This window comes from Tiliqua scincoides, chromosome 4, assembly GCF_035046505.1.
Source record: "Tiliqua scincoides isolate rTilSci1 chromosome 4, rTilSci1.hap2, whole genome shotgun sequence".
NCBI lineage: Eukaryota > Metazoa > Chordata > Lepidosauria > Squamata > Scincidae > Tiliqua > Tiliqua scincoides.
Window position 1 is genome coordinate 107,824,759 of NC_089824.1, and position 23,922 is coordinate 107,848,680.

The window sequence follows — 23,922 nt, forward strand, 5'->3', positions numbered from 1 at the left end:
GGTGGCGCAGGTCCGAGGAGACCCATAGGGGCATGCAGCCCTAACCCACGGGTAAGGGAAAGAGCTTCCCCTTGCCCGTGGCTGAGCCGCTGCTCGCTGCAAACCCACATTGGATGCAGCGCAAGCCTCCTGGCTTGCCTGCTCCAGTACAGGTTTGGATTGCACTTAGTCTCTCAACACATAATAGCATGTGTGTCCTTTTTTAAAAATTGTTACCATGGGTTTGCTGTATGATGATTCCCCTTTACCAACATGTTAGTGTATGGCTCCCCACCCTGCACATACATACTGAAACCCACAGCCCTGACAAAATTAATCTGGCCATGCTTTTATGGCTCTGTTAATCCCCTAGTACAATGGTTCGCAAACTCTCTGGGAGAGTTTGAGAGCCACTAAGTACTTGCGTGGGTGAGGGAAGGCAGCGGTGCGATCCCCAGGATCGTGCTGTTCAGGGGGGCTGCAGGTGCACTTACCCAAGCCTCCTGCAGCCTTCCCAGGCTGCGGGGAGCCCGGCGCGACCTGCAGCAGGGCTCCCAGCAGCAGTGAAAGTAAATGCGGATAAATTGCGTTCCACTTCCGCTTTAGCCATTTAAGTCATCTTGCATTATGTGCGGAACACAATCTGACCTGCCCAGGCACTACAATGAAATGGTGATGGCAAAGTCTGTGTCAAAGCTTGTCAGAAGTCTGTGTGCTCCAAGAAGGTGAATCCATTGGGGAATTCATGTTTGTAAAGAGCTAATATAGCAGACCTTGTTTGATGAGGGGATTACTCTGTAGCTAAGTAAAAGAAGACGGCATGAAAGAGACATCTTATATCAGAGAGAACACCACTTTTCAAGCACTCCCACCAGAGTAGACAACACCCGCGCCTGGAGTTGTTAATGGTGAAGGGCATATGAGACACTATGCCCAGTGTGAAAAATGGTTCTGCTTATCAGGCCAGTCAAATACACACTGTATAAGCAAACAATGACCCTAGAACTGTGCACAGAGTGTTAAATTGGTAGTGCTTTTGCTGCACAAATAAACGGAATGGTCCTTTCCTACCAGGCATTGTCTCAACGCATGGATATTTGCAATCTTAGGAGAAACAACTTGGGCTGATGATGAGGTCCTCACACTTTTAAGGACAGACCTGCCAGGTACAGAAGAAGACCAAGTGGGAGTGGACAAGCAGCTGCCTGTTCTTGGGCCTGTAGGGTAAGGTGTAGTCACTGCCATGAAGGAACTCCAGCCTGGGACAGTGAATGACTCGTGGTATTATCAGAAGATGGAAAAGGAATAAGATTTTGTTGGTTAGAAGTAGGTGTCGTGCTAACGATGAAGACTGACAGAAGCATAATTTACTATCCCACTTCTCACTGCTCTGGTTGTCAGTTTTGTTTCACAAATACTTCTGAAGCACCAAGGTATTAAATAATGGATGTATGTTAGCAGAGGGCAAGTGAGTGGAGAATTTGAAAGCTGCCACCAGAACTTTAAAAGAGAATCGCCACTTTCCAAGGGGGGACTGATTGAATGCCAGCGGTTCTGGGGATCTTCAAGAAATCTGAGAGCAAAACTAAAACAGCACCTCTTTTTACAAAATTAATCAGCCACACTATGACAAGACAAGAGACATAGGAAGGCAACAGTATATCAAACTCGGACGTCATAAATACAGGATGGAAACATGCTAGATTGCCACACTCTAAAAAGATAAATAAGCTTTCCCTTTCCTTGTACATTCAGCCATCACATAACCCAAGTACATCACTGTGTGACTGGGCTGAAATTTAGCTTTTATGTTTGGTAAATATCGACAGCTTCTAATGTCACAAATGCCTGCTTTGCCTGGTGTCAAAGGTTTCTTGAAGCCAAATGAACAGCAAGTCATGAATTTTGGCAATAAAAAAGGCAGTATTCATAGATAGTCTGTGGAGATGCAATTCAGGCTTGTATTTAGTTTTTGTTTTTTTTAACTATCTCAGTATCAAAAATCAAGTGATGAGTGTCTGATTAGGCTACCTGTAGTAGCCTATGCATTCCAGGCTGTCTTCTGTAGTGGCTTGTGTTCCTCAGGATTCCCACATAGCCTGAATGTTAGTTGGCTGCTTTTTCTAAAGCATATACAAGCCAAAGAAGGTTTTTGATTCCTCAGAGTTCACCAGCTTGATTTCAGAGACACTCACGTACACACTGTCCTGCCTGGAAAGGTTGAACACAGCACCCAGGTAGCTACTTTTGCCCCACATGTGTGTTGTCAGGCAGTAGTTCATCTTTCTGTCCTCCATCAGGACCTGGATGCCAGGATAAGCTGGATTTCTTTTAAAAACCATGTGATCAAAAGGCTGGTTGGTGCAGTCCTGACCTCGGAAGAACACTTTGGAATATACAAAGTAGAGGCCGGCTTCATCGATCACCAAGCCCCTGTTTTCATATCGAACACCAGAAAGGAAGGCATGTCCATAGGAACTCTCCCACTCCAGTGGAAGCGATTTCTGGTTTGCTTTGCCTGGAAACATTAAGTGTCATGATGAAAATAAGGAAGCAAAGATCTTTTCCAAATCCCATTATATTACAATGCGCCTTAGCAGTTCTAGGGCAGTGCTGATGGCAGCAGGGTGATCTCTTATATTGAATCTGTACAGGTACTGGATACTGGATACAATTCCTGTTGCTGGTTCTATGTTTGCAGTGCAGATCAATTGCAGTCCTGGTCCCTGTGCCGCTTAGGACCAGGACCACAAAATGCTTCCACCCATGCAACCCAGAGGTCTAAACATGTCACTTCTGGTTTTCTCCTAAAACCGGAAGTGACGTTTTTAGGTTTTCTGAGAGCCTGAGAGCCATGTGCAGCCTCCCCAGCCCCCAATGGGCCTTCTGAGGCCTATGGAAGGTCTAAAAATGTCACTTCCAGTTTTAAGTGAAAAGCAGAAATGACGTTTTTAGACCTTTTCGGAGGCTTCAGAAGGCCTGCTAAGGCCCTGCAAACAGGCCTGAAGAAAACAAACCAAAAAATGGGGAGCAGGGGGAAGGGTCGTGGCACCACCTCCCTCCAGGTGACACCCCAGGGCATATGCCCCCAGGCCCCCCCCCAGGTACACCAGTGGTGTGGATGTTATCAGTGGTCAGTGCTGAGCTTTGACCTGTGCAGAAGCACCGGTCCCTGTAGCAGGTCAGGTTCACTTCAAGACCCTATTGTGCCAGCATCTGAAGGTAGTCTGCCTGCCCTTCTTCCTGAAGCTGGCCAAATGGGGAAACTGCAAATACTTCTGAAAGCAGCTACCAAACCTTGCCTGAACTTTAGGCTATTGGTGGATCTTCTCTGTTCTCAGACTGATCCCCTTGTTGTCCACCCCTGGAGCCTGTTCTAGCTTGAATTAGCCTCTTGGGCTGGATCTGGTAGTAACTCACTATCAGGGCAAAGAGGCACTTTTAAAAGTGGTACTCCTCTGATATTTAGCAGGGAGGGAGAATAACTTCATTCAAGCACAGTGTCTTTTTAAGATACTGTTGCTGGTGTTTCATCTGCATCTGTTTAGACTGGGACAGGGAGTGAATTAGTTATTGATTTTCTCTGTCAACTGCTTTGTGAATGCATGTGGTTGAAAAGTGGTTTATAAATACACTATTCTGAACAACCAACACCGCCATACTTTCATAAGCTTTTGCCTTAAATGATGTACATCAAATTACGATGGATCAATCTTATTGCTATTGCCATAATCAGGGTCTGGCTTTGGCATTTTAGTGTCCTGAGAGCTAAATTAGATATTGGATGGCAAACCAAGGTGTGGGATCTTCTGCTTGATGACTAAAAAGTGGTTGGGCTAAAGGTGTGATTTGTAGAAGAGACAGTGAAGAAGAGCAGGACTGAGATGTTTAAAGCAGTGTTTCTCAAACTGTGGGTCTGGACCCACTATGTGGGTCGCATGCCAATTTCAGGTGGGTCCCCATTCATTTCAATATTTTATTTTTAATATATTAGACTTGATACTACCATGGTATGTGACTGCATTTGGGGAAATGTTACAGATCTGTACTTTTAACAGATTACTATGTATATGCTTTTAATAATAATAGTAAATGGGACTTACTCCTGGGTAAGCGCGGGTAGGATTGCAGCCTAGGATTGCTAAAAAAATTTCCTACTTGATGATGTTACTTCCAGTCATGACATAACTTTTGGTAGATCCTGACAGATTCTCATTCTAAAAAGTGGGTCCTGGAACTAAAAGTTTGAGAACCACTGGTTTAAAGTATCCATCCACTCTCTTCTCCAGTTGCTTTTGCTCAGCCAGAGTTTTTCAGGAGCATCCCCTTTATTTATGCTTTTAAGGGATTCAGGCAACATTCTAAAACATCTCCTTTGGTTCTGAAAACAAGTTTTCAAGGCATCAAAAGGACAATTGTCCAGCCAGCCCTTTACGATCCCTAGGTACATCAGCCATTTTTGCCATCACTGTCCTGAAGATGACTTGTTACTCTTTTTATTGCATACCTGTTACATGTGCTCTCCTCTTGACTTTCTTTTCTGCTGTTCCATTTGAAAGTCCTGCATGACAGTAAAGAAGAAGAAAAATAGTTAGAGACAGTACTGCGTTAAAATACTCTGCTAACTGGGGAAAGAGGAACTTTTTCAAGCGGTGCTATTCTTGTATTTAGCAGGGGAAGAATAACTGTCCAGCCCAGCACAGTGTCTTTTCACTGATGCCCTTTTGCATCTTTTTAGATTGTGAGCCCTTTTGGGACAGAAAGCCATTTTTTTTACTTATCACACTTTTATACAAGGGGACCCCTGTATCCGTGGTTTCAGTTAACCAGGGATGTGGGGAGATTATGCTCCCCTCACCTCTGGAGGCTCTTCTGAGCCCAGCAGGGGCTGTGCACGTACATCTTCAGCTTCTGTGGGGCTCAGAATGTCTTTAATGAGCCATAAAGTCACTTCCAGTTTTTGGGCCTTTAAAAGACATGATGAGGACCAGGGAAGCCCTTCTTGGCACTTCCTCCAAGGAGCTCATGGTGTGTAAGTAATTCCTTCCCTCCTTTTGTCCTCACAACAATCCTGTAAGGTAGGTGAGACATGAGAGATAAGGAAGGTCAAGGTCACCCAGGAAGCCTCATGGCCAAGTAGGGATTTGAACTTGGATTTTCCAGGTCTAACACCAGAACCACTACACCATCCTGGTTCTCTCATTCAATTATTTAATTTTCTCTGTAAACCACTTTGCAAACTTTTTTTGTTGAAAAGTGGTATATAAATATTCATCATCATCATTCCACTCTGATGCAGTACCACAAGATGGGTAATGAATCACACAGGGGACTGATAGCTTAAGACAGGACATGACTAACCTGCAGTTTGAGAGGGACTTTTTTGCTTTTCACAGATGCCTGTGAGCTGCATCCCTTTAAAATCCTGAAGAACTTGTTAGAACTGAAGAACCGACCCCTGCTAACTTTTTCAAGTGGGTGCTCCTCTTTTATTTAGCAGGGGGAGAGTAACTGGCCCTCCTCACCCCAGCAGTGTCTTTTCTAGTGGCTGCCTGCTGGTGTTTTGTATCTTTTTAGATTGTGAGCCCTTTTGGGACAAGGAGCCATTAGTTATTTGATTTTTCAATGTAAACCACTTTGTGAACTTTTTGTTGAAAAGCGGTATATAAATACTGTTCATAATAATCATAAGAACTTATACTGGTGTGCAGTGCTTTTTTTTGTAAAAAAATAGGTGCAGGAACTCACAACTTTTTATTTATTTATTTATTTTAAAACCATTTTTTATACATGCGTGCGCGTGCACACACACATGCACACACAAGTCCATCCCGTGTGAGCTCCCTGGTAGCAAAAGCACTCCTGCCACAGCTGGAGTGAAACACCCCATTTTTTTTTAGGTGGGGAGGTGCTCCATTGGGCTATAGGAAACTCTCTCCATTGGGCTATAGGAAAGCCTATACAGTAGTTAAAGTGTTCAGAACAAATATATAAGGTCTTCAGCCCAGCTGGTGGCCATCAGTGCCTCAAGTGTTAGTTCCAAACACTTTGAACCTAAGACCTCTGGTGGCTCAGTGGTTAAATTATAGATCTGTGGAGCCGGAGGCCTGGGGTTCAAATCCCACTGAGGAATAATTTATTTATTTATTTATTTATTTATTAAGGTGGGAAGGTGCTCCATGGCTGCAAAATATAAAGGTTGGTTGCTAGTTGCCAAAAGGGGGGCCAGTTGAGGCTGCAAAACACTTCAAAGTTCAGTCCCAGGCAGGCTCTTTTTTTAACTTTTTTTTTTTTTAAGTCCCAGGTAGGACTTAACCCACAGCCTCCAGCAGGGGGCTCACTCCAGGAGCTTAACTGTGGGTTAAGTCCTGACTGGAACTTAAAAAAAAAAAAAGTTCAAAAAAGAGCCTGCCTGGGACTGAACTTTGAGGAGTTTTGCAGCCTCAACTGGCCCCCCTTTTGGCAACTAGCAACCAACCTTTATATTTTGCAGCCATGGAGCACCTTCCCACCTAAAAAAAAAAAAATTATTCCTCAGTGGGATTTGAAACCCAAGCCTCTGGCTCCACAGACCTATAATTTAACCACTGAGCCACCAGAGGTCTTAGGTTCAAAGTGTTTGGAACTAATACTTGAGGCACTGATAGCCACCAGCTGGGCTGAAGACCTGATATATTAGTTCTGAACACTTTGACAACAGGCTTTCCTATAGCCTAATGGAGAGAGTGCTGGGCTGTGGAGCACAAGGTTGGAGGTTCGAATCCCTCCCTAGCCAGCAGTGCAGAGCGGGGTGGTGCAGGCAGGGGAAAAAAGGTGGGGGCAAGGAGGAGGGAAAAAAGGGGGCGGGGTGGTGCAGGCAGGGGGGAAAAAAGGTGGGGGCAGAGAGGAGGGGAGAAAAAAAGGTGCCGGAACGCCGTTCCGGTGCGTTCCATTACAAAAAAAGCCCTGCTGGTGTGAAGTCTCACTTAATCGAATTGCATATCCCAATTTAAAAATCTCAAGATAAAAAGGCCCACAAAGGGAGATCAGAAAATATGGACAGAAACTTGAAATTACACCTATAGCTAAAGAGATCCATGCGGCAGACACATCAGATTACCGTCAAGTGCTTTATGTGGAGTTGCTTTTGAGGGCCACTCAAAAACTTTAACTAGTGCATAATTCTGCTACATAAGTGTTGACTGGTACAAGGAGGTTTGATTGAGCCGCTCCACTATTATGTCACCTCTGTTGGATGCCATTCCATTTCCAGGTGCAATTTAAGATGCTGATTATTAACTTTAAAGCCCCAAATGGTTTAGGATCAGAGGTTCTGCCCCATCTGGGCATTATGTTATTTGTTGTATTACCCCCTGCTCTCTGCATTTAGGAATGCCTTAATTTTCCCTCCATGAATCTGTTAGCAATTATTTAGGCCTTACTGTTTGTTATCAGGCTATGATTGATTGCCCTGAGCTAGAACATCTTGCAGAACTATGGTCTGCCACCCAGAAGGGCAGCCTGGGAGATCTGGCCTTAAGTTGTCTTTTCAACCTATCCAGTTGGTTCATCTCACCCACCCTGTTCAACCTTGAATTTGCCAAATTGTAGAGAGCTAAGTATTTCATTCTCTGTATGATGTTGGTTTGATGTTCAAGTTGCAATTTAGTAAAGCTCCAGATTGGTTAACAGAACCCGGGGCTTTGGATGCAAGTTTAGCTGATCAGATGAATGTGCAACCTGATGTGTGTTGAAACCAGAACTCCAGTTTATCTGCAGGGCCACTTAGCCCCATTATGAGCTAGTACCCTGAGGTCAGCTGGAGGAGCCACCTTGTCAATGCTGCCAAGGGAGGGCTTACCAGCTGAGATCAGATTGGCTTCATTCCTGCCCGTATTGGGAAGGCAGCTGAAAACGTGTTTGCTTCAGCATTTGGGGCCTTGTTGTAGTTCAGCTTCTTTGGTTAGTTTATGGTTTTGTTGGTCTTTTTTGTTGTGAAGTTAACAAATGCTGTGTCAGTCTTGAATTTCTTTACTGTTGCATTGGTTTTTTCTATTAACATTTTTTTGTTAGCTGCGTTTAACAATCCTATTGGATGAGAAATGCGGGGATACAAATATTTTAAATACAGCCAAAGCGAAGCACTTTTTTCTTTAAAGAGGAGGGGCATTGAATCAGTGAGACCTAAAGTACTTAACTTTGGTTGGTTCATTCTTTGCACTTTTCAGTAATCATAAATGTTTGTTTCTGGATTGCAGTACCCTGCACATGCCTGATCTCATCTGATCTCAGAAGCTAAGCAGGGTCAGGCCTGGTTAGTACTTGGATGGGAGACCGCCTAGGAATACCGGGTGCTGTAGGCTTCTACCATAGTCTTTCGAGACTGAAGGTTGCCAACCAATTTCTCATTGGGAGGGTCAGGGTTGGTCATTGCCCCTTTATTTGGAACAACCCAGTGTGACAGATTGGGCCCAGTTATTCAGCAAGCCCAGAAAGGAGCTAGAATAGCTTTCCTCAAATTTTTGGAACTTGCCTTCTAATTGACACTACCATCATCTGTCCCCAACTCCAACCTGGCACCAATAATCTGGTTTCAAAAGTGAGCACATAGAGATCCATACACACAGTTGCAGCACCAAATCAGTATTGGCATTAAAAGATGATGGCAACAGGAAATTTCTAATCCACTCCTAAACCCTTGCACATGCAGTCCTTTGAGAGCCAGGATCCTGTGTGCCCTTCTCAAATCGAGTGGAAACAAGGGAGCATTATTATTATTAACAGTATTTATATACTGCTTTTCAACTAAAAGTTCACAAAGCGGTTTACAGAGAAAAATCAAATAACTAATGGCTCCCTGTCCCGAAAGGGCTCTCAATCTAAAAAGATGCAAAAGAACACCAGCAGACAGCCACTAGAACAGACAGTGCTGGGGTGAGGAGGGCCAGTTACTCTCCCCCTGCTAAATAAAAGAGGAGCACCCACTTGAAAAAGTGCCTCTTACCCAATTAGCAGGGGAGCATCTACAAATCCATTCTGGATCACTAGGTGTTCTCCTGTAGGGGGCGTTCAAGCCGCCTATATTTTGGCTGGACGGATAAGGATGGCTTTATCTCCTGGAACTTAATGCCATCTCTCCAGCTCCTCTATCTCCAGGGGGGTCCAGTGCAGTTTCAACCCAGAGTTTGAGAACCCAGAAGCAAGCTGAGTCTAGTACTCCATCCACCACACCTTCTGTTTGCAAAGCTTTAGACATTTCTAGATGTTTTCAAAACACCTAGTGCCAGGCAATAAGACAAACAGTAGACTGGCAAGTTATGTTTAAGACAGCCCAGGGCCTCTGAGAGGAATTTTATCAGGGAGTACAAAGTTTCTTTTGGGCCCCTTCCCGTCTCCATTGGATCATAATTTCTACAAATTATGATATATAAAACTATGTAAACTTACATAAAATGTGAACGCTCACCTTCACACAGTATATACAAACAATTTTCTGAAATTCCAGGAAATTTCTGTCTCTCCTCCTTTGGCTCCCGGGCCTGCTGTTTTGACTCCTGAGCCTATGTATGATGTATCCCCTGCATCCCCCACCCCAACATGGGCTCTGACAGAACTACTGTAATTGGAAGAGCATAAAGACATTTGCAGGTTCATGCAGCCACAATATCAACTGGAGAGAAGAAAGGATGTGGCTTTATGGTGCTGCTTTCGCTCCCTTCTCCTCCCTTCCCTGAACCAGAACTTCTCACCTTTGAGCATCTCAGGAGACGGAGGCATGTGTCCAGAGCTGGAAAGCTGTCAAGGTAAGAGGCAGACATTCATACTTGGGAAGAAAAACCACCCCATGCCATTTTTCATGACAGCCCTGTTCTCAGGACGTCCCATTCCAGACAGGCTCCAGGGTGGCACTGGACACCATTGCCCCTGTGGAGGATATGTCCCAGGCACACCTCCTTTTAACCTGTCCTGTGCCTCCATTAAGTGAACAGGTGTTACCTCTGTCGCTGCATCTAGTTCCTGCTGCAGACGGACGATCTGAAACATTGCCAGCCCAACCCCAGTGAGGGCAAGGAGATTCAGCAGAATAACCACCAGGAAACAGAGGCATGTGCCATCCTTGTTGCTTTGCTGGTGCCTTTTCCTTTTTGGCACATGGAGAGGGGGGCAAACGTCCTGGTGGGACACAATCCCAATGCGGCACAGTCCTGGTGCAGCACAGTCAGAGCCAGAAACTGCACTGCTGTTTGTCCAAAAGACCTGGGGATAAATGCACTGCTGGTTCTGATGCATGGCAGGAAGATCCATGAATTGGAGACACGTGTGCCTGGATCCTTCACTCCCTCCTGCTGCCCCACGCTCAGATGCTGTGTCAGAGAAATGCTCTCTTCTCGTTTTGTGTCCCCCACAAGGCACCTGCACCCACCACTGGAAAGCATGTTTGGTTGACAGCAAAAAACCTCAGAGCATTTCCACCCACTGCTGTGATGTAAGATAACAGCCCTGCCTGCACGGTATGAGCAAGCCCCAAGGTAACTCCGTTGACTCTCATACAAAGGCTACCCCAACCGTCTAGACAAAAACAGGCTTTGCAAAGCTGTGAACATACAGCCAACCATATATAGTAATTACCCATGATACAGACTGTTTACAGGTGCAGTCTAGAATAAAAGCTGTTTTTTGCACTGGGGCGCAGTATTCGTCCTAAAACTACCATCCAAAATAACTGCTATCTACAGACTGAACAAGCGGTAATGACAGCTTTGTGATGGCATGTTTCAATATCAGCTGAAACGATAGTTCTACACCAACCATTTACAACCACTGTGCCGTGGCACGCTGGTGTGCCATGGGTGGTCTGCAGGTGTGCCGCAAGAGTTTGGGGGAGGATCATTTGTTAGTGGGGCCACTGGGGGATGCAAGCCCCTGCTGTCAGTGTGGTGCATCTTGTCAAGTGTCAAAAAAATTGATGGTGTGCCTTGACAGTTTTAGTGCCTTGTCAGTGTGCCATGAGATGAAAAAGATGGAACATCGCTGTAAATATTATGAAGACCCTAATATGTGTTGATGTGGATTTTATGACAGCAGCTCCCATTTATTTCAAGAGCACTTTCAATAAATGGCAACTAATTAAATCAAAATGGAAGAAGCAGGGCAAAGTGACCAAACTCAAACCATGATAGCAAAGCAGGTCCACCCATTTGCCATCTCCATGGAGCTCAGACTTTATAATCTGCAAAAAGATTTTCAAGTGCAGGGTGCACTCTTCCCTGTTTCTGAGAAAAAGAAGGTTTAGTTTTTGCTTCTAATTCGATTCAGGACCCAATCCGAACCAACTTTCCAGCACTGATGCAGCCTGCAGCCTCAAGGTAAGGGAACAAATGTTCCCTTATCTTGAGAAGGCCTCCGTTATTGCCTCCCTATGCAGGATGCAGCACATGCGCCTTTGGCATGGCTGCATCAGCACTGGAAATCTGGATAGGATCAGGGGAACAGGGGTGGCATGTTGGGTGTGTGTGTGAGCAGCCCCCATCTGCTTTGTGGTGAGTTGTAATCTTCCTGGGTGTGGCTGCAATCCTTTCCACACTTTCTTGGGAGTAAGCCCCATTGACTCAAATGGGGCTTACTTCTGAGTAGACCTACATAGGCTTGGGGTCAGTGTCAGCTTAACCCAGGATCCTCACCTTTCTCTTTTTCCTCCCCCTTCAAAAAAGAAAAAAAGCTAATCTTGATGGCTTTGCCTCCAAAAATTGATTAAAAATAAAAATCCCCATTCCTTTTTAGCCATCCCTTTTTCCTTCTGCCTCCTTTTGGCGGGGGGGGGGGGGTACTCTGTTGGCTGCTATTGTAAGACAAAAGGCACAATCCTAACTAGGTCTACTCAGAAGTAAGTCCTATTCTGTTCAATGGAACTTACTCCGAGGAAAGTGGGGTTAGGATTCCAGCCAGTCTCTAGGTCTCAGTTTGCATCAGTTTGCAATTGGCAGATACAAACAAAACAAAGTCTTCCCCTCCCCCAGCAAATCCATCACTTCCCCCCTCCCTTTCCAAAACCCTCCAGGTGTGCTGCTAACAAACTCAGGGCACAATCCTAACCAGGTCTACTCAGAAGTAAATCCTATTTTGTTCAATGGGGCTTACTCTCAGGTCAGTGTGGTTAGGATTGCAGCCTCAGAGTGCTGGCAGCCTTGTTTCTAGTGTATAATGATAACACCTTCATCCCCATTTTGGGGGTAACTGGGGTGAGGTGTTGTAATGGGGAGTCCTGGCCAATGGCTACAAGGATCAGGGGGGGTGCGAGCTGGAAAAGTTTGAGAACCACTGGCTTAGGGGAATACATGGTGAAGTTGGTGGACCAATTCAGCACTCAGAACTCTTGACCCTGAAGAACCCTGGAGGTGGTCTCTGGGCTGGGAGGAGAGAAGGCATTCACCTGAGAGAAGGCAGTGGTAGAGCCAGTGGCATGTGGACCATTGGGATACCACAATTACCTGGTTCTCACTTTCCAGTCATTCTGAATAGCTTCCCTCACCCCATGCACCCACACTTCCCCCCGGTTCACCTGATTCTGATACCTGCTGGTTATTGTATTAGTAGATCTTCCCCTCATCTTCCACTCCAAGGACCTGGCTCACATTGTTAGAAGCTGGAGGTGGAAGGGGAAGCCATTCTGAGATGTAACGTGCACACAAGGCCAAAAGTCATTCCCTCCCCCCACACGTATTTGCCCTTGAAGTGGCTCTTGGCTGTAAATAGTTGCCTTATGTGCTTTCCAGCAGGAAACAGAGCACAGGAAAAGTGGGTACCCTCCCCCTCGTGCCACAGTCCTGATCTCCCTCCTCCCAGCTTTTTGTGGAAAAAAAAAGTCTCTTCTAAAGCCCATACATTAATGGCAGGTTTAATATGTGTCATATGGCCTCAGCTCTCTGAAAAACCTGCTGTCTGTCAAAAAACAAATGTCAGGAGTAACTTGCTCTGAGGTTGAAATTACACCCACCAGTGATTGTGCCAGCAATACCAAACAGAGCAAGAAGGACCTCCAGCTGGAAAAACTGAGTTTCATCTGCCCACAGGAGTTTGTGGTCTGGCCTGTATGCATCAAGGGTTCCACAAGAAGTGGAACAATTTGACCATTCACATCTATGAATTTATTCCATACCATTTCTGGCTTGCAGCATCTTCTGTTTACGACCAGAACACTTTGGCATTGCATAATTGAAACACAAACATTGGTGTTCTGCCTCATTGGGGATGCTGATTATCCCTGGTTTGAAAGTTACAACTCAGGCAGTACAAGATGCCTTTGGCCAAAAAAGGTTCAGCACATACATGCACTGACACATGCACTCTCCGTCACCAGTCCCACTTCCCTCCTGTGTGTGTCTCTCTCTCACATTGCCTGGCTGTTTCTCTATTTCTCACTACCCTTTCTTTCCTCTGTGGGCACAGCCTGCCTATCTCAGTCTGCTGCAGCAGCAGCCTGACTTTAGCCCCACGAGGCCTCAGAGAATGGCATTAATATCAACCCAGTGCTGCTTCTCCTTCTCCCTAGGGGTCAGGCTCCTGGCTCTTGCCCAGCCAGAGGTACTCCTTTCCCAGCCTGCCGTCTCCCAGTCCTGATGCAGAGACGTCACCCGATGTGAGAGCTCATTATGTCACCCCTGTGACGGACCTCCTCCCGTATCAGACCATACCTAATACATTACTATAACATATGCACAACCTAAATACAGTGGCATCACTAGGGTTGCTATAACCCCCATTCACTTTATTTTAATATAGAACAGTATAGGTCACCCAACAAATCACTAACCCCCCCCCCCCAAGGGCCAACTTGATGGCACTCACATAACTGAATAAAAGTTCTACTATTAGCTCTGATACATGTACATGAGAACTGACTTATACTAACACTTCATTGGTTACCTGCTGTATCAACGCCACCTCATTGGCTCCTGGATCAATCAATCTCATTGGTCTGTTTTATGTTAAGAAAATCCACTTTGTGTTAAATAAGTCAGTTGTGTTTTATTCTAGTGTTTTGTTTTTTTTTGCTATAACTTTTGATAGAATACAAATATTTCAATGGAGTGTTTCTTTTCGTTGTGCATTAAATTACACATCAAATGATATCTAACATGAAGGTATTATTCGAAAACAAGATTTTACAGCTTTTACCAATAGTGGTGTGACCCCCCCACACCCCACCGAGTATGTCACCCAGTGCAGTCCATACTCCCTGAGCAATGCCACTGCCCAGATGAGCAGCTTCTAGGGCCAAACATACTCTTTGTTCCTTTTGAAATCTCCCAAGCAGATACTCATTTCTTGAAGGGTAGAAGACAATGTTCCCATTACCACGGAAGGTATGACTCCCCCTTTCCCTATGGCAACCTACCAAGCCTTGTGAGGGTGCATGATTGAACCTCATTGCCAAGGCAACAGGACCACAAGCATTCTCCTCATTCTGTTAAATCTCAGCCCTGCTGCCATGACTTCTTGGGTGCAGGCTCAGCTAGCCAAACAGCTTTGGGGAACAGCAGCCAGCCACCCTTACATCAAGTCCCTTCTCCCATCTGTGAGTCTTTGCTGGCCCACCTCTCCCCTTACAGCCACTTGTCCCTGGTTCTCTCCTACTTCTTCCCAGGCCTGCTGACAAACTATTATAACAAGACTGCACCACCACAAACACATTACAGTGTGTGTGTGTCCATACACAGTACTTGCTTATGATAAGAAATTTGTGGGTTTTTTTTAGTTGTGGTTTAATCTTAAGGGTTTTAAATAGAATGAGCTAACGTATAGTAAATGAATTAGCTAATACAGTGGTTCTCAAACGTTTTAGCACTGGGACCAAACCAATTAGGACCTCCCTAACTTTACAAAACTTTAAAAAAAGGTGATCTAGAAAGAAATTTTTATTTATTTACAAGTATTTATTTGCAAAATACTCAATCCATTTTTCATAATGAGGCACCTAATGAATAACTTCAAGTGGCTTAGTTATGTAACCCAGCCTTCATCTCCCTGCAGCTTCAGAAGTAAAAGTGGAGTGATCGCGCTCCACTTCTGCAAAACCAGAAGTGGAGCACCATCACTCCACTTTCACTTTTGAAGCGGTGGGGAGCCCTGCAGAAGGTCACTGCAGCCAACTGAGCCCCCTGCCTTCCCCCTGCCCCTGCAAGAACTTACAGTGGTTACAAACTCTCCCGGAGAGTTTGAAAACTGCTGCCCTATATTGACAAAAGCATGCAAACTGCAGGAGCTCAGCTATTTGCAGGGCAGGTAGCAGCTATCTGATTTTTGAATTGGCCTCAGGGCTTGAGGCAATTAGTTATTTGATATTTCCATCATCCATGTTTTCATTGGAGGCTCTGCAGAGCCCACCAGAAATCAGGTCCTGACCCATAGTTTGAGAAACATTGAACTTGTATGAGTCTGAAGAACTGGAACTACTGGGAGGGATCAATAGGGAAGGGGCAGCCCTTAAGATTATAGGGATCCATTTCCTCAACCAAATAACCTTAGTAAAAATATCAGCCACCCATCAAACCATAAGGTGTTGCTGTTTAACACCAAGCTGGTAAATGCTAGAACAGCTGTAATTTGTGACTTGATGGTCCTGTAACTGTACTGATGTGGCAACAGCATATATTATGGCATCCTGAGTGGACAGATTAGATTTTAATCCACACCTCCAGGTCTCTGGGTACAGCACCAACCACAGCTAAATAGGTAGGGAGATGGTTTCATAACTATGGGGCTCTAATGCCCAATCTTATGCTTGTCTGCTCAGAAGTAAGTCCCATTGTAATCAGGTAAATGCAGATAGGATTGCAGCGCCAATCTCTCTTGCCAGTATCTCCATCTTGAGTGGTTATACCCAATGTTGGGATCCTGTGACAGGATTAGGATTATGTTGACATACTTTCCACCATGCTGCCCAATAGTCTCCTTGTTTGAGCTAGTGGAAATGGTCTCCATGGTGTTGAGGACCCCCAGGCTTATGGTCTTAGGGGACTTTAACATCCATGCTGATGCCTTAGGTGGACCAAATCAGGATTTATGTTGGTATAGTGAAGGCCTCCTTGTGACAAGTAGGACCTATCTCCACAATTATCACCTGGGATCCAATTTACCATTTGTGAGCAAGATTCTAAAGCAGCCAAAGGCCTCTCAGCTCCAAGTAGCTGGATAAGATCCTTTCCAAGCTGGTTTCAGGACTGAAACTACTTTGGTCAGCATGGTGAATAAGAACATAATCCTCCTGATTCTCACAGTCCTCTTGGTGGTTTTCCATACTGCCAAGTAGGCTTTCCTTCTGGAATAGAACAGGCATTTTATGATGGTTCTGGTTTTCTCTCCTAGATTGTTTCCTGCAGGTGTTACATGCAGACATTTACTCTGATGCATGGCTGTAGAACTATTGCTGCTGTTTTCAAACTCTGCGGGAGTTTGAAACCTGCAGTAAGTCTTTGCGGGGACAGGGGGAGGCAGCAGGGGCAGGGGGAAGGCAGCAACACGATCCCCAGGATCTGCTCTGCCTCCACAAAAGCGGTCCCTTTCCCTGACCTGGGGTGCCCTGCAGGTGCTTGCGCAACACACAGGGACGGCTACTGCAGGGATTGGAGGGTGCACCCCAGTCCCTGCAGCCCTGTCAGAAGGGAAAGCTCATGTTCCGCTTCCAGTTTTGCGGAACGGGGCGCAATCTCTCCGCTTTCACTTTTCCTGACCTGGGGAGCCCTGCCAGTTGTGCAGGGTTCCCCGCACCCCCAGGAGGCAGGAGGCTGCAGTTTGAATACCACTGAACTATTGCCTTCTACAGACCTTCATCTAATTCCTCCAGCTCTTTAATATCTACAGGAAGACCCTGGGGAAGGCCACCCTAAAGTTTAGGCTAAAAATTCATCAATATGCCAGCTCTGAAGCCAGGCCAGGGTATATTCATCAATATACCAAGCTCTACTTTCAGCAATGATTCTGTTGAATAATAGGGAAACAAGAGAAATCCCAACAAGAGCCAAGAGCTCCTTCAGACAACCTTCCTGTCTCTCCTTCCTTCAAAATGAGCCACCATGTTAAACACACTGCTATTAGCTGAGAGTGTGCAGTAGCTGATTGTTTTGATCACCCATGAGGTTCTGTTGGAGGCACTTGTAAGCCCATTGTAAATAACTAGTCCTATCATAAGAGTGAGTCTTTTACCACACAGCCCATCGTAAAGTGATTTGATCACATAGTGAGCTCATTGTAAAATGGGACCCTGCTGTATTACGGATACTTTTCATCTTGTACCACCCAACAATATAGACAGGATCCATTGGAGTGTGAGGCTTATCTACATGTCCCCTTGATCCTTGGCCAGCATGGTTTATTAGATTGTCCTAGCACTAGCATCCCAGCTCAGAAGGGTCCAGGAGGAAAATGATTTGGATCTGGCTTCAGGCCTGGCTTTGTGACAAATTTGGCCTCAGTTGCCCTAGGGCACTGCTTCCCAAACAGCGGGTCAGGACCCACTAGGTGGGTCGGGAGTCAATTTCAGGTGGGTCCCCTTTCATTTCAATATTTTATTTTTAATATATTAGACTTGATGCTACCATGGCATGTGACTGCATTTGGGGAAATGTTACAGACCTGTACTTTAACAAGCTACTATGTATATTCTTTTAACTATGATAGTCAATAGGACTTACTCCTGGGTAAGTGTGGGTAGGATTGCAGCCTAGGATTGTTAAATTGTCCTGATTATGTCACTTCTGGTCATGATATCACTTCCGGTGGGTCCTGGCAGATTCTCATTCTAAAAAGTGGGTCCTGGTGCTAAATGTGTGAGAACCACTGCCCTAGGGGGATGATCTGCACCTAGACTGGAGGAGTGCATCCTTACTGCACCCTGGACCTTTCAGTGACTTTAAAGCCTGCTGAAATTGTGTCCTCCTGGGTCAGTTGGTTGACTTGACAACACTGTTTAGGATGTTCCAGTCCTTTCTAGTCAATAGATTTCAGAAGGTGTTACTGGGGACATCTATTCAGTACTCTAGCCTCTAGTTTGTGAGGTACCACAGGAATCTATTTTGTCCGCCATGTTACTTAACATCTACCTGAAACCACTGAGGAAGATTCCCCCCTCCCCCTGGGTCATCTAGGGTTTTCAACATATGCATCACAAATTTGCAGATGACACCCAGCTCTCACTCTTTTTCTATATCTAATCCTAGGGAGGCCTTGCACATCCTAGGGTGACCAGGATGTTGCTCCTGGCATAAAGTAAGTTATGACCTAAAGGTGGAACCCCCAAACTCTTAAACCTGTAGAATACATGCTGACATCCACATAGATATGGAAGGCTGTAGCCACTTCTCCATAGTAAATGAACACATTTTCCTATTTGAACAGGTCCTGTTCTAGAGATCTGCCTTTAACTACTCTGCTGTCATCAAGAGAATGGCAAGTTTTCTCCTGGCATTTACACAGGAAGACAATGGTAATGAGAAAGAACAGAGTTTCGGCATAGAGACCCAGGTGAGTTTGGAGGATCACTATCTGTATGGTAGCCATACATTTTATCTTGAAAAGACTGAAAAGACTCCTACAATAGTTATGAGAAAAGTAGCGAGAGCATACACCCCCTATTCTAACACTAGTTTCAAATTCCAAGAAAATTCCAAGAAAAAAAAACCTGCATGCTACTAGAGGAGAAATAGCTGCCCTCAACAACCTCACACTATGAGCATTTATAAGTCTTTGGGGTATAGTACAGAAAATGCTCAGGCCACAACATGTCTCTTCAGGATGTTTGGCTTAGGGCTCTAGTCCAAACCATCTTGAAGAAAATATTGTTATATCTCATCTTGTTAAAGTAAAATGTCTGTTACAAGTTTAGCAGTACAAAGACCCTCTGCTTATGCAATTGCCTGAAAGAATCTACTTCTACCTATACAGGAGCCACCATGGTCATTCCCAGGAGTTCAGGGAACTACAGCTAGCATAGTCAATATGCAGCAATTGTGTCTTGTGTCTCTTTCATTTTAATTTTAAAAAGTGCTTTGTTTTGAACTGGATAAAAGGGAGTGGCAAGAAGGACCACTGCCCTCTCCTCCCCCACCCAGACAACTCTGGGCCATAGAATCTACTGCAAGTTTAATACCTCTTTAATATCTGCTGTAAAACAGATCTTTGTTTCTCTGGAGGTGGCAGGATCCATGGCTCTGCTGGGGTTTGTAGTTCCTCTAACAATTTCCTGTTTGAGACACCACACTTAGATCTAATACTTGACAGCTTAGCCAGTCTGCTTGCAGGTTCAGGAGACGCTTAAAGCTATTCTAATTATCAGATGCAGCTACACTGAACAGAAGAATTGCTTCCTTGTGAAGTCTAAGATTTGGTTTCCCTTGTTTGTTTGCAAATGCTACTCCACATATTGCTCCTGCTGCACCCTCTAGTGTTGGTACCAAAACTGTCATTAGCTTTGCTTTTCAAGCCCAAGTAACATTCCAGCTTGCTTTCCCCTCCATCTGCCCAGAAAAGGAGAACACTCTCAGGGCACTGCAGATGGGAATAGGATGCAGAGACTGTGATAAACATCACACAGAACCCCCTAAACCTTACTCTTGTTTAGGTCAAGAAAACTGGAAGATCTTTGTTCCCCAAGATACAAAGTTGAAATTAGATCAGTCTGCTGGCACAGTAATTAGCAAAAGAAACACACCACAACTCATTTTAAAGACAAGTGTTCTGATTTATTTGGAAATTCACAGTTTCTAATGGCACTACAAATCTGTAGTTACTTATTACAAGTTCTAGTGCCACATTTTGGATGCTTCACTCAGACAGTATAAGAACCCTTCTGATTTCCATTCTCGTTTGGACCCCCTACACAAGCCATGTTCAAACACAAAAACAGAAAACCAGGTTCATGTCTGACTGGCTAGCTTTGCAGACTAGATACATCACTGTAAAAAGTACTCTAAACATGAAAGCTGCAAAAACAAAGTCACATTATGCATGATACCCAGAAAAGGCATTAGTTCATTAAGAAAACCAGAAGGAGGTACTACTGAAAGTGCTCAATAAATTAACTGCCATAACATGAACCTCTCAAAATGGATCTTTCTTCACATTCACTCTGAGGTATTCACACATTCCAGCTATGCAATAAAAATTAACTCACATAAATGTGTACACACACACACACACAAACACACTCACACACACCCCGAACATGTTAGTAAATACAAAAGCAAACGTGGACCTACCTTTTGGAAAAGAATATAGATCTTGATGCTTTACACACTTACTGGTACATTTTTATTTATGGCCCAATTGTAAAATGTTTTTTCCTCCCAGTATCTTAGCACAGGAAGATAACTAAGATCATAATGGTGATTATCTGTAAATCAAGTCAGTTTGGTTAACAAAGGCATGTTTGTTAGTATCACATCCGGCAGGGGTGTGCCATCAGACAGCAAATTCAACATCTACATTAGATGAGCACAAGTTTGCAAAAAAAGATCTAAAGAGAAAGTCTACCCTGGCCAAAGTGTCCACAGTACCCAAGTCCCATCACTTAATCTCACTGGAAGTCAACACATTTTATAGCATTGTAGTGTTTCATTTTCAGAAAACTTAAGATACAAATAAAATTGTTCCCCCTTCCAGTGGCATTATAAATAGACAAAAGGCACATAAATATGGGAAGGTGCTAGAAATAGGGACACAGCAAAATGGGAAAGGTTTATGCTTTTGACTCTGTTCCACCCAACAAACTGGGTTTCAAGACTGTAGCATCAGCAATTGTGAAAAACACTGTATAAAATGAGTCCCGTTCCCCCCTCCCCACAATCTCCACCAATCCCAAGGTTGCCCATATAGGAAATTAGCATTCAAAAAGCTGAAGCTTATCAAGGATGGTTACTATCCTATCTTTTTCTTTCTAAAAGTCACCATAATTTCTGAATGCTTCCCAGTAAGTCAGTCTCTTCCTCCCAAAACTGTCACTCAAACACTACAAGATTTGTCATACAAAAGCTCCCATTATGAAGAGTTCAATCAGTTTTAAAGGTGTCCTGAAACAGTCGTGACACCAAGTGTTCCCACTGTTAAATCCTTGTTTCCTTTGATGATATCGTGCAGGCTTGGCAAGGATCCTGTTTTAGTCTGTATTAAAGTTTTTATGAGTTTCTCCTGTTCTGGGGCTTTAGATCGCCTTCGCTTGAGAGCCCTCTTCTCAGTTTTTGTTTTTTGGATTTGTCCATTGCACAAACTTGTGCATGCTGAAATGCCACAAAAATAGGACTCTTCAGACTGCGATGAAGTTTCTGAGCTTCCTTCTGAAGGGGGACCTTTGTATGAAGAATGGTACACATCGCCAATATTGGAGAAGTCCCTCTGGTTTGTAAAAGGCTTCCTGCTTTTTATTTCTCCATTCGCTATTGGATGCACTGGCTCTGCTACTGGCTTGACCGTTTCAATTTTGTCACTTTTGTATTTGCAACGTTTCTTCTAAGAGAGAAAAAATGAAAATGAATGAGTAAGGGTCTTTGAGGTGATCTAGCTCAGAGGCAGGATTCTCTTTGACTATGTTCACTACCTCACCTATGCAAGGTACACTCACCTATGCAAACAGTGACCACAATACCACCCTTCATTTATCATCATCATCATTATTTTATATACCCCCTTTCAACAAAAAAGTTCACAAAGTGGTTTACAAAGAAAAGTCAAATAACTAATGGCTCCCTGTTCTAAAAGGTCTCACAATCATTTAATCAGTGGGTCTTTTGTTTTTAAAACCAGAACGTGAGTAAGATAAAAAATGTTTACTGGAAAAAGGTACCATTGGCACAAGTTTTCTTTGTAACAGAGTGCAGTACAGCAGAACCACCCCGAATATTATTCCACGGAAAAGCCTGTTATGGAGCTGGCTTCCCAAAACACAATTAGGTAGAGGTGTTTGAAAACAGTGTTATTTATTTTACTCAGAAGTATGCCCATTATGTTCAGTAAGACTTGGGCTGTAATCCTATATTGGAAGGTTTGGTAGTATTTCCTACCTGAAAACAACTACTGAAGAGACCAAGCCCTACTCAGAAAGGAAAGATAGGGAAGTCAGAAACAGAGGCAGGCTGGTGCTCGGGCCAGTAATGTGATGAGATTGGTTTTTGCTAAGCTGCTATTGCTATTAAAATTGATAAATATTCTACACACAAAAAATTATGTATATAGTTTTGACTGAGAAAGCACAATATATCTGATTTTGTAGTTTTGAGCTATTTCTGGGTCCAGGAAAATTACAAACAATCACCACACAGTACCTTTTTCTCTGGAGAAAATTTCAATGGTTCTACAATGTACAAGTCATCTGGTCCCACTAAAAAGAAAACAAAAAGATTAATGCTACAGGATGTCTCAAGCACACATACTTTAACTTGGTCATATTCAATACAACTCCCAGTTGTTCCACACACCGAACCTGTGAGGTACATAAACTCTCTTCATGATCCATTATAAACCAGTGCAGGCATGATGGTGTGCATATCCTCACAATCTGGTAGTAATCTGAATAGTCCAGTGGTTCCCAAACTTGTGGGTCGCAACCCACCAGCCAGGGAAGCACTTATCACTGCCCCTTTAAGGGGCGGGGAAGGCAGCAGCACAATCCCCAGGATTGCACTGCTGGCAGGGACAGGGAGGGGGGCGTTTTACTAGCCTGCAGCCAGTGCTGGAGTCCTGGAAGATCCAGGGGGTCTGGAGAGCTCTCTGCAGGGCTCCCCAAGCCTCTACAAGTGTTAAAAGAAAAAACCAACACTTCCAGTTTTTGTTGCAAAAATGGAAGTGCCATTTTTCCCTTTTTTACATGGTTTGGAGGCACAGGGATGCCTCTGTAGGGTTACCCAGACCACACAGAACTCTGGCGCTGGCTGGAGGTAAGTAAAAAAACCCTCCTGTCCCGCACAACAGTGCAATCCTGGGGACTGCATTGCTGCCATAGCACCTCCCCCATTGACACAGTGCTCCCAACTTCCTTGTAGGAGTTTGGGAAGCACTGGAAAAAGATTCAGGTGAGGGTGCAGGTACACGCTGAGCTCAGCAGCAGCAAGGGAAAGCAAAACAGGGAGCTCGCGCATCGGGCCAGCAGGCTGGGGTGAGGGTTGAGTGTCCATTGGAGATGGGGGACCCCCTGGGGGCCGGATGGGGACCCAATGCGGGCCACAAGTGGCCCGTGGGCCGGGGTTTGAGCAGCCATGTTCTAAGGTATGGAATAATCAAACAATGTATTATAGCCAAAATTTTGATTGTGGATCAGTGTTCGAACTTTAAATTTCTACTAGCACAGATATCAGCAAAATAATTTAGTGGCCAACTTGATTCTTTGGCTACTACATTTCCTACCTACAGACAGAAGGGTCAGCCTATTCTCCTAAATTCATTATTGCTGTAGCAGCAGTGGCTAACATTCATCTGGTCAGGACAAGCACTTGAGCTAGGGGAAACTGATGAACCATGGCTGCTCTGTTATGGCGGCTACCCCAATTGTGCTAGCCCTGAGAAACCTACCATCTACTGGAGGCATTTAATTATTCAGCTTTCTGCCGTGTTGGTTCCAGACCCAACCAAACGTAATTATGAGCTCTTAACACTATTGCAAGATGGAAGTTAGTCTATAAGTGAATATAGTATAGATTTGACAGTTCAGTGCCAGTCAACCACAGACTGACCAATACCAGTGAACCACAAACATTCCTACCTTCTTTGCTGTTTAGCTGAAAAGACTGAGACCTCGTGAGTGGAAAAGAGGTTCTTCTTTTCAAATTCACATCATCATAGGAAGAAACACATCTGCAAGTGAACACACACACAGAACTTGATCTCTGCCAAGGGAAAAAAAATATTCTTCACTCCTTCCTATCATCCCTTAAGATTTCCCTGCCCCGGCCCAAGCAAGCCTTCTGCATTAGAAAGATTCTT

General features: G+C 44.5%; 2 protein-coding genes and 1 pseudogene across 3 annotated transcripts in view; 1 reads left to right on the forward strand and 2 right to left on the reverse strand.

Annotated features, from left to right (window-relative positions):
* Positions 1–1,661: 1,661 nt before the first annotated feature.
* Positions 1,662–10,317, reverse strand: FASLG (Fas ligand). Its single transcript, XM_066625915.1, has 4 exons — positions 9,955–10,317; positions 9,708–9,753; positions 4,487–4,540; positions 1,662–2,497 (listed from the first exon to the last, which is right to left on the reverse strand). The coding sequence occupies exons 1-4, from the start codon at positions 10,261–10,263 to the stop codon at positions 2,103–2,105; spliced, it is 804 nt and encodes a 267-aa protein (XP_066482012.1). The 5' UTR covers positions 10,264–10,317; the 3' UTR covers positions 1,662–2,102.
* LOC136650767 (5S ribosomal RNA) lies at positions 8,202–8,321 on the forward strand (annotated as a pseudogene).
* Positions 10,318–19,672: 9,355 nt separating the features above from the next.
* SUCO (SUN domain containing ossification factor) overlaps positions 19,673–23,922 on the reverse strand; it is a 49,538-nt gene continuing 45,288 nt past the window's right edge. For both annotated transcript variants that reach the window (XM_066625998.1, XM_066625997.1), the window contains 3 exons: positions 23,702–23,793; positions 22,269–22,324; positions 19,673–21,456 (listed from right to left, as the gene is read on the reverse strand). In XM_066625998.1, the coding sequence (XP_066482095.1) occupies positions 21,010–21,456; positions 22,269–22,324; positions 23,702–23,793 (595 nt within the window). In that variant the 3' untranslated portion in view covers positions 19,673–21,009. The remainder of the gene's footprint in view (positions 21,457–22,268; positions 22,325–23,701; positions 23,794–23,922) is intronic.